Consider the following 10,594-nt stretch of genomic DNA (forward strand, 5'->3'; position numbering starts at 1 on the left):
GAGATGAATATTGCAGGGTGAGCCTTCAAAAAGACTTATTATTCATTCTATAAATACCAACTATAGATCATTTAAATAGTCATCCTCCATAGGGTTCTTAGTTTTCATTGTTTCTGGACTCTACCTTCCTGAATTCACTGCATGGGGCTCACCACTAACTACTCCCTACGCCTCTATTCTCATTTCCTTAGTCAGGTTCCAGATAGTTTTAGCTCCAGCCTCAGTCTTGGCTAAAGGAAGCTGCCTTTGATATTTTTGCTGCCCAAAGGGAGTGAGGGTGTGTGGTTGGGAGAATCAGCACAAGAGTCTTGGTAGCCCCTGTGGGTGGCAAAGATTCAGGACAGGAAAGATGCTATTATGTTAGAACACCAAGTGCTCCATTGCCCAGGAATTAAGTTCAGGGGTGAATAGTTTGACCCAATTCCCCCAGGGCCCTACTCTGCTCTGTGGCCATGCTTTAGTTCATGCCATTACTCACAGTGGGAATGGCATCTTCTCTTTTCTGCCTGAATTCGGCACATCTTGCCTTCTCTAGGAAGTCTTCTTGGAGCCCCCTGCCTGGCTCATCATAGTCATCTCTCCTTTTGTTGAACTCTCAGCATATACCCTTTGTACTCTTTGTAGTTAGCATGGATTTATATGAATGTGTGTATACCAGACTTTATGCGTATATATGTGTTACCATATTTCTTGCTAGCTGTGGCTTAAGCTCCATTCTATCCCCAAATGACACCCCTTTTATCCCCACTATTTTTCTTTTTTACCAAATGAAACCCAGAAAATTTAATGACTTATTCAAGGTCATAAACAGTTTGGTAATAAAAACTAAAACTGGATCCCAAGTCCTCTAATTCATTCAATAAACATTCAAGTCACTAATGAGATCAATCTACTGGGGGTACAAAACAGAAACAATAATAGTATCAGCCCTCAAAGAGGGCTATCTTGAAACATTGTGTCTTGAAACAGAATTGGCTTCTTCAAGTTCATGAATATTTTTTATAGCATTTTTTAAACTTTTTTTTCATTTTTTTAACATTTATTAATATTCATTTTTAACATGGTTACATGATTCATGCTCCTACTTTCCCCTTCACTCACCGCACCCCCCCCCCATGCACATTTCCACTGGTTTTATCATGTGTCATTGATCAAGACCTATTTCCAAATTGTTGATAGTTGCATTGGTGTGGTCATTTCGAGTCTATATCCCCAATCATGTCCGCCTCAACCCATGCATTCAAGCAGTTGTTTTTCTTCTGTGTTTCCTCTCCTGCAGTCGTTCCTCTGAATGTGGGTATCATTCTTTTCCATTAAGTCCCTCAGAGCTGTCCTGTGTCATTGCATTGCTGCTGGTACAGAAGTCCATTACATTCTATTTTACCATAGTATATCAGTCTCTGTGTACAATGTTCTTCTGGCTCTGCTCCTTTCACTCTGCATCAGTTCCTAGAGGTCTCTCCAGTTCGCCTGGAACTCCTCCAGTTTATTATTCCTTTGAGCGCAATAGTATTCCATCACCAGCATATACCACAATTTGTTCAGCCATTCCCCAATTGAAGGACATTCCTTCCTTTTCCAGTTTTTTAACACCACAAAAAGCGCAGCTATAAATATTTTCGTACAAGTCTGTTTATTCATGATCTCTTTGGGGTACAAACCCAACAATGGTATGGCTGGATCAAAGGGCAGGCATTCTTTTATAGCCCTTTGAACATAATTCCAAATTGCCAGCCAGAATGGTTGGATCAGTTCACAACTCCACCAGCAATGCATTAATGTCCCAATTTTGCCACATCCCCTCCAGCATTCATTACTCTTCCCCTTCTTTCATTTTAGCCAATCTGCTAGGTGTGAGGTGATACCTCAGATTTGTTTTGATTTACATTTCTCTAATTATTAGAGATTTAGAACACTTTCTCATGTGCTTATTGATACTGCCAAGGTGGGAGAGAGTCCATTGAGTGAGTCTGCCAGGAGAGCAAAGGCCCTGGCATTGGGGCAGACCTTCTGACTTTAAGTCTGGCCCCTGCATCCCAGCTGAATCCAGCCCATGAAGAGGAGGCAGGGAGGACACATGAATGAGGCCTTGCCTGGGGCCCACGCCTGGCCATGCTGGACAGACCGGCTATGCTGAATGACTTTGTATTCCTATGTGATCCCGATGCTCCTTCACACGGGGTTTGGAGCCATGTACCACAACGGGGACAGCAGCGGGGAGGCAGTGCTGGGAGCACCCTGATGGGCCGGGCAATGGTGACTCTCTCCAAGAAAGGGTGTCAGGAGGCAAAGCCAAACTCTAATGCTCCAAGCTTTAAAGCTATTCATCGACCTTTTTTTCTCTCCTGCTTTCACCTCTCCCCAGCTGGTAGAGCCACCGAGCTGAGAAGGAAGTGTGGCCTACTGGGGCAGGACAAGGAGCGGGGACTTAGGATCTATGGATAGGAAATGTCAGGTTACGTGTGCGATGCCCAGCTTGGAGCTCAGCTGGGTCTTTTTCATAATAGTTCTAGCCAAGAGGCCCACAGAGGGTCCCCAGATTTCCCTGGCCTTGTTCTGAACCACAGAGGAAGGTTGGTAACATCCAGCTGCTCAGGAGGACTGGCAACAAGTGCTGCTCACAAGAAGACCAAGAAAAGACATCACAATTGGCCAGGGAATTCATCCTTTTTATTTTCATACCTTTTCCCAAACACTCTGACTCATGTTTTTTTTCACTACCAAACCTGGGTCGGAGCTGGGGGAGGAACAGCCCAGGGGAGCAAGGTTAAAAGAAGAGCCTTAGCAGAGCAGGAGCGGCCTGCTGGAAAGTCCTGTTGCCTCAGTTGAGACCTGAGTCCAGGCTCCCAGGGAGCCAACAGGCTGCACTTTGGGATAAGGAGAACTAGGATGGGGGGTGCCTTGAGACAGTGCACTTCTCTTGTCTGCAATAGTCAGGAATGGCTCTTCTGAGCGCTTCCTGTTCCCTAGTCATCCATGCTTTCTCCTGCAGACACCAGTCTGAAAGGATGGGGTGCCCCAGTGAATTCCACAGATGGCGCTCAGGGCCCAGAACCAGATTCCCCTGGGAGCCCTGACCCACTGCCCAGCCCTAGTTATGAGGGTTTTCCTCAATATCTCACAGGAGCCGAGAAAATGGCCCCAGTCAGCAGGGCCGGAGGAGCAGCAGGTGAACATCCATGACATTGGTGCCAGTCAATCCAGTGCAGAGGAGGTGGGCACCACCCTGCAGGCGTCGGAAAAAGGTATTGGAATCATTGTTGGCCAAGAAAGCTGCGACATCCAGCCCCTCAGCGGCTGCCTCACTGGCCAGCCTTGGGGTGACCCAGGCCCCTGCCGCCTCTGTGGGGCCGTCCTGCCCGTCAGTTCCACCACTGAGGAACAGAGTCTCCCCGGCACTGCCTGCAGACTCACTCATCTCTACACCCACCCGAAGGGCTAGCTCCTGGTTTCGGCCACCCCTGCCCGAACCCTGCAGCCGCACTGTGGGCTCCCCTCCAGCCAGGAGGCAGACGGGGCCCTTAGCCCCTTCCACGGCCTCCAGGGCCTCCTCCAGCCGCAGGTCTGAGAGTTGTAGCTCTTCCACCAGGCCCCGAAGCTCATCTTCCTCCTTCCTGGCCTCCGCCGCTTGAGAGGAGAGGCGAACACCAGCGGCCTGAGCCAGCAGCCCATAGAATCGAGCCACACGACCCACCTCACCCTGCACAACTGTGCTCAGAACCAGAGTCCGATAACCCAGGGCCTCGGCGCGACGCTGGGCCTCAGCCAGAGCCAGTGAATTGGAGCCAATGACCACGTTGAGGACGTGGCCGCAGCCAGGAGGGCCGCGGGGATCTGAATCGGCCCGGGCCAGCACTGTCTTGACTGAGCGGGGCAAGACTCCACGGAGGCCATAGCGGCTGAGGATATGCAGGCAATCCTGAACATTGTGGTCACTGGCCACCGTAGGACCACTGGCAATCATATCCACAGGGTCCCCCACAATATCTGACAGGATCAGGCTCACCACCTGGGACAAGGGAAATCAAGGAAGCATCAGGAGGGAAGAGACCGGCCCAGGAAGCCAAAGAACACCCCGGCATCCCCAGGATCAAACCCTTCTCACCCCAAACTCCTTTGTGTGGGAGGTCATTCACCTCCTCAGCTAGCCCTGGATAGTCGTCTGCCCTTCCCCTCTCCTCCTTCCTTGATTAACTCAAGCTTTCGCTCTACTTCTCCTTCACACTCATGGCACACTTTTGGCAGCGTGCCATACTTTAGCGATGCCTTTTGGTAGGTTAATTTTTAATGACATGCTTGTGTTCTGCCTTCCCTGTTCGGCTGCAAAATCCCTGAGAAAAGGAACAGCATCACCTTCTATAGCTCTCTCCCCTATTCCTCCCTGTTACCAGGGCACTTAACTCACCTGGGCAGGGTAAGCAGCTCCTGCCAGGCCCCCTCCCTTGAGTTGGGACAAGGCCTTACGGATGGTATTCAGCTCCTGAATCGTGGCACCACGAGCTGCCAGCATCTTGGTAAGAATCTGTTTCTCTTCTAGGGTAACTGGGGGGATTGGAGCAGGAAGCAGGGCTGAGCCGCCCCCTGCAATGGGAAGAGGGTCAGGACACGTGAGGTGGGAAGAAAAGGAAAGGGCTAGAGGGGAGCATGGTGCTGGAGGGAACTCAGAGAAAGGAGTCCTCTCCTCTTTCCATCCCTACCTAACAGCATCACCATCACCACTGCTGATATCTGTATAGTGCTTTACAATTCATAAGTCAGCCTACATCTGTTACTTCATTTAATCCCAATGCAATTGCTTGAGTATGAGGATGTACACCCTAGCAGTGTTTAGATTTGGAAACCCATTTCCCTGGAATGAATAGCAGCACTCTGTTCTAAGTAGTTGTAACAACACGACAGTCCTTCCTTACCCAGAAGTGCCAGGAAATAGATTTGGAAGTCTGAACCTACTGGTCTGTATAGGTACGACTACTTTATTTTCTCCCTTGTTTCCTCAAACCACATGAAAAAGCAATAATGCCTCGGCCCTCCATAACTGTTAAGGTCTCAGCCAGTAGGCCAAAAGCCAAACCCACATTCTTAGGTAGGATATCTTCTGTCCACACCTCATCCGTTTATATCTTGGAAAAAGACAAAGGAATTGACTTTGCATTTTATTTCTGTCAAGGCCCTGGGCACCCAAACATCAGGTTTTTACTAGCCCAGAAACCCAATTTAATTTCAGTTTTTTCCTAGTATATGAAAGAACAAATTGACACCACATTCTGTCATCACAGAATTCATGATGAGATCGCTTGTCAGATAATATTTTGCATCTTTTTTTGGATAGAAATTTAGTGAGAAGAGTTTGTTTTTTAAAAGAAAAGCTTAATAAAACATTTTTTTTAAATGTGATTCTCTGACTTTCTCACATTCTTGTTCTCCTCACCCCCAATATTCCTGGACTTTGTTATACAAGTTGACATCCCTTAAAAACACTTCAGACATGACAAAACTAGTGGAAATGTGCATCGGCCATGGGTGGGGGGAGTGCGGGGGGTGAAGGGGAAAGTAGGAGCATGAATCATGTAACCATGTTAAAAATGAATATTAATAAATGTTTAAAAAAAAACACTTCAGGTCTCCTAATTCATCAATCTCAAATCTCATGACCAATAACACACTCCACCTTAATCTCATACTTATATGGGATAATCATACAATAAGACTATCATACATTTAGTAATCATTTATCAAGCTCCTACTAGGTTGCAGATACTGAACTAAGTTTTGTGATTTTAAAGAAAAAAATGAAATGTTCTCTGCCCTCAAGGGGCTTATTTTCTACTTGGGGAAAATAACGTGTACATAGATAAGTAAATAAAAATATAAACAAAAGAAAATATGCAGTATTTGGTAGGAGAAATCCCTCCTTTCAATCTCTCCCACTGCTTCACTCCTACTAAGCCTAATCTGTCTCCCCGCCAGAACCCCTAGACACTCTCTCTTTCCCTGTTCTTCCAGGTAATCATTTCTGTTTTGGCCTCATGTTCTTCCCCTTGAAGCCTTTGCCCAAGGAAAAAAACCAATTTAATTAAATACTCTCTTCCTTTGTCCCCTTTGTCCTTTCACCATTATCACCTGGCCAAACCCCAGTCACTGATTATCCCAACCAGTCACCTTCCTCACTGGAACTCTTGGGCTTTTGAGTTCTTGCTGAAGGAGTCACAAGACTGCTTGTTGTAAGGGGACTAAACACTTCTGTAATCTGTTGACTGGCCTCATGGCTACATGGCAATCCTTTTACTTTTCTCCAAAGATTATCTTTTGTGGCCCCTAAAGCAATTATTCCAAGTTTTTTCTTCTCTCTGTAATCATCCTATACCAGTTACTTTTCACCTATTCTACTGAGAAGATAGAAACAATCTGTCACAGACTCTCTCTTCCTTTATCAACTTCTATTCTCCCCTCATTTGCTGTAGTCTGACAAAGAATGACCCTTCTTCTTGTCCACATCAACCCTTCTACTTGGGTCCTTGAACCCATTCTTTCTCACACACACCTTAAGAAACTTTCACTTCTCTCTATCATCCCCTCAAATTATTATCCCATCTCTTCCTATCCTTTCATAACCAAAGCATCAGAAAAAGCTGACTACATTGGATGCCTCTGACTTCTCAACTCCTGGCTCTTTGCTCATTATCCCACTAGTCACTCACCTGAAGCTATTTATCAAGTTTACTAGTGTTCTCTTAAATATGGAATGCAATGGCCTCTTTCAAGCCTCATTCTTCTTGACCTCTCATCAGCTTTTGACACTCTTGACCAGTCCCTCCTCTTGGATATTCATGCCTCCCTTGACTTTTAAATTTCTTAAAATTGATCTTTTGTTTCTTCATCATCTACCTTAACCAATGTATCTCCCTCTTTCCTCCCTTGACTTTTATGGTGCTACTTTTTCCTGGTTCCCCTCCTGCCTCTATCAAAATAATATCTGTGCTGATGCCACTCTTTTATTCAAGAATTTCCGGTTTTTCCCTATTGCCTATGGGATGTAACAAATTCATTGATCAGACTTTCAAAGTCCCACACAATCTGACTCCAGTTTATCTTTCCAGACTTACTTCACCCCATTCCCCCATTATAAATTCAGCATTACTGTCAACAACCTGTTTATTGTCCTCAGAACCCAGCATGCCATCTCCCTCCTCTATATCAGCATGCTAGGCCTGGAATGTGTTCCCTCCTCAACAACTTCTCTTTTCAATGCTCAACTCAAGTGCTATGTATGGGAAGCCTTTCCCCATCATCTAGTGGTTAATGTCCTCTCCCTTCTAGTTATCTAGTTAAACAGCCTATCTTTCAATAGTATGGAACTTCCTTGAGGATAGACCCTGGTTAGTTGTTCTTATCCTCAGAGCCTAACACAATGTCCAGCAATTTGTTTGGTGCAGACCTGTGATCTTACTGGTGTAGGGAACTCCCCTACCAAAGCAGAGAGAAGTAACAATTCCATTCTTTATCAGAATTACCTAGGGCAGTGAGAGCTTAGAAGACTCTCCCAAGGTAATACAAAGTTATTATAAGTAGTATGTTTTTTCCAAGTTGACAGTAGCTGAGCTAGGACTGAAACAAGGGATTTTTACTTTAAATCCTGAGCTCATTCCATCACACTGTAGGAATCACATGGCTCATACCAACTTTAGTTTGGCCAGGGAGGTAGGAATTTAAGTTTAGAAAGGGTGGCCTGTAAAAAAGCAAATGAGATGCTAGACTCAGGTCCCCACTCACAACCATGTTCCATCTACCTCTTTGCAGAGTTAGGATTACTGGGGCTGAGGGATTCTTTGGTCCCTGAGAAGGAGAACTTAAGAACAACAAAGACTATAGAGTTCCCACTTCAGTGCCCTTGCCAGGTACTCAGCAAAATTCTGCTGGCTAGAGCCAGAGGAGAGTGGTAATACATTGAGATGCCTTTTGGGTTGTCAAGGGAACCTGTTGAGACAGCTGAGCCTCCATTACTGAACCTGGGTAATAGGACCCAGGTTAGGACAGGGCAGAAATACTGAAATGTTGGGAAGGTTAGACCATATGTTATCAGGAGTGGGGTCCTGATAAGGTCAACTGATCCATTCCTCTGTCTCTAGGAAGAATAGCTACTCCCCAACTCAAAATAGGAACATTTCCTCTGTTTTTCGAGATCTACTGAAGAAGGATAGATTAGGGGAAGGGGGAACTTGAGAAGGAATCTTAGAAAAGAAAGCCAGTCACTATATGAGGAAAGAAGGTAGAAGAAAAGGGGAGGCAAAGGACTGGGGTCCCATTCAAGATCCCACCTATACCTCTCCTCCCTCACCTAGGAAGGAAGGGAACTCACCTGAGATAAGGACCAGCAGCAGGTCATCAGCTGTCAGTCCCTCTGCTAAGTGTCGGATGGCCAGTGCAGCCTGCAGGGCATCTCCATCAGGCAAGTTGTCCTTCGCTCCCTCAAACACTTGGATACGGCTGTGGGGCTTCAGCAGCATCTCCCTACAAAGAGAGAGTGGTGGGTCCAAGACAGAAGGGGCTCCTGTGTCAGACATCTTCCTACCCTTATTTTGGGGCTCCAGGGGAGATTTGGAACAGGGAAAGAAATGATTCCCCACCTCACTAATTCCCAAACTTTCTAACATTCCTACCTAACATGGAGCCTTATAAAGGGTTCCCTTCCTGATTACAGAGTTGTTCTTCTCAAATAGGCCTGAACTAGGCAAACTCAGATGATGGGAAAAAGGGAATCAAGCCATTCAGACCCAAGACCATGCCTCGTATATGATTCGTATATGTATTTTATGCATCCTATATACATAGTGTTATAAAAGAAGAGAGTTATGACAGTAGGTAGAAAGAATATTTCAGAATCTGAAGATGACTGTAAGGGAGAGGATGAGGAAAAGACTCTAATTCATGGCACCTAGAGCCTCCTCTGAAGCTTTCTCTCTCTCTCTTCCCCCTTTTGCACCCCACCCCAGCTCCTTACTGCATGCCAGCATGTTCCATGGCTGCTCGGATGCCCTTGGGTACACTGATCACACCTTGAATCAGGTGTTCACTCAGCATCTCCTCCGCCACAGCTGCCATGCCTAGCACGGCTTTGCCAAAACCTGCCAGGTAAAGATTGTGATGGAGCTGAAAGTTCCTGTCCCGAACCTTCAGCTGTCCAGTCTCTGTGTCTAGTGCCAAAGCCCGGCGTAACATGGGGCCTGGCATCACTGCATTCACTGCACCCTCAAACAGTTGCCAGGCCTGCTCTGGCAGGGCCATGCTACTAGCAGACCGGTAAGCTGGACTCCCCCAAAGTCCTGGGCAGGGGCAGTTGCGCACAAAGCCAGGTAGGACTCTAAGGGTGGCAGCCATGCCCAGCTCGCTCTTAGCAATGCCTGGTATCCATAATCACCTGCAAGAAGAAAAATGTTAAAAGCAAATGAATTGCATATGTAATTTTGTGTATCTAACCTCCAGAGACCATGGAATGCAACTTAATATAGTGAAAATAGCATTAGATTTAGAACCTTAAGACCAAGGTTTGAATCTTGGTCCTCTTACTTACTAGCTATGTGACTTTAGAGAAGTCACTTAACCTTGCTTGGATTTAGTTTCCCTCTCTGCAGCTTCAGGAACCAAAAGGTCTCTAAGGTCCCTTTCTGCAGGCTTTAAAACCCTATGATCCTGGGGGCAGCTGGGTAGCTCAGTGGAGTGAGAGTCAGGCCTAGAGACAGGAGGTCCTGGGTTCAAACCCGGCCTCAGCCACTTCCCAGCTGTGTGACCCTGGGCAAGTCACTTGACCCCCATTGCCCACCCTTACCAATCTTCCACCTATGAGACAATACACTGAAGTACAAGGGTTTAAAAAAAAAACATAAAAAAAAATCCTATGATCCTAAAATCTCTAAGAGCTCTAGTTTCCCAGGGGTTGCTAAGGTAATGGACAATTTATAATGTTCTGAAGGGCTTTCCTCTATAACCGCTAGCCCTTATTCCTAACCTCTGATCAAAACCCTTCTCATTCCCATCACTATTTCATCATTCTCTGTGTCCTACTATTTCCCAACATCCAGCTCCCCCAGTCAAATCCCCAACCTCTGAGGTCCCACCTCACAATAGAGTCTCTCTTCACCAAAAGTCCCCACTACCCCTAGGAAAGCAGAGGCACAGCTCCAGCCCATTTTCTTACTTCCTCTCTTCTTCTGGGCTCCCAAGTGGTTCTATCCCAGAGTCCAGAGGTCCTGTTACTCAAATCCTGCAGCAAGGTCATCCTCAGTGAAAGTTAATCATTTACAAAGGAAATGCCACCTAATTGACACCCCATGACCCCAGTTCCTCATCCCCAGAAGTCCGCATCCCTCTCACAGTGCCAACCACGCCTCCTCATGAGCATTTGGACCCAGCCTCTTCTCTGCCAAGAGCCTCCGCCTGGTTGCCCTAACACCCACAAGTGCCACTCTTTTGTAAATCATTGGCGAGTCAAGACAAATCCTGAGGTACGAAGGATGATCAGGGAAAACCCAGGGCAGCCTCCTACCCTGCTCTTTCTGATTAAAAAAAAAAAAAAGAACCACAATTTCCGGTTTCTATT

At 46.4% G+C, this 10,594-nt stretch overlaps 1 protein-coding gene across 1 annotated transcript; it reads right to left on the reverse strand.

Annotated features, from left to right (window-relative positions):
• Window positions 1-2,648: 2,648 nt before the first annotated feature.
• On the reverse strand, window positions 2,649-10,329 carry GLYCTK (glycerate kinase). The gene is made up of 5 exons (XM_044674445.1): window positions 10,113-10,329; window positions 8,999-9,415; window positions 8,357-8,508; window positions 4,406-4,581; window positions 2,649-4,009 (listed from the first exon to the last, which is right to left on the reverse strand). The coding sequence occupies exons 2-5, from the start codon at window positions 9,373-9,375 to the stop codon at window positions 3,146-3,148; spliced, it is 1,569 nt and encodes a 522-aa protein (XP_044530380.1). The 5' UTR covers window positions 9,376-9,415; window positions 10,113-10,329; the 3' UTR covers window positions 2,649-3,145.
• Between the last annotated feature and the right edge of the window lie 265 nt (window positions 10,330-10,594).

Source organism: Gracilinanus agilis, chromosome 1 (genome assembly GCF_016433145.1).
Source record: "Gracilinanus agilis isolate LMUSP501 chromosome 1, AgileGrace, whole genome shotgun sequence".
NCBI lineage: Eukaryota > Metazoa > Chordata > Mammalia > Didelphimorphia > Didelphidae > Gracilinanus > Gracilinanus agilis.

Bases quoted from the DNA above. Each gene is read 5' to 3' on its own strand.
- GLYCTK (XM_044674445.1), bottom strand. From the start codon at position 9,375: ATGGCTGCCACCCTTAGAGTCCTACCTGGCTTTGTGCGCAACTGCCCC. The intron at 4,582-8,356 runs GTGAGTTCCCTT...TTCCCATTGCAG, and splicing joins GCTGCTGGTCCTTATCTCAG to GGGGCGGCTCAGCCCTGCTT. The intron at 4,010-4,405 runs GTGAGTTAAGTG...CCCTTGTCCCAG, and splicing joins GAGCTGCTTACCCTGCCCAG to GTGGTGAGCCTGATCCTGTC.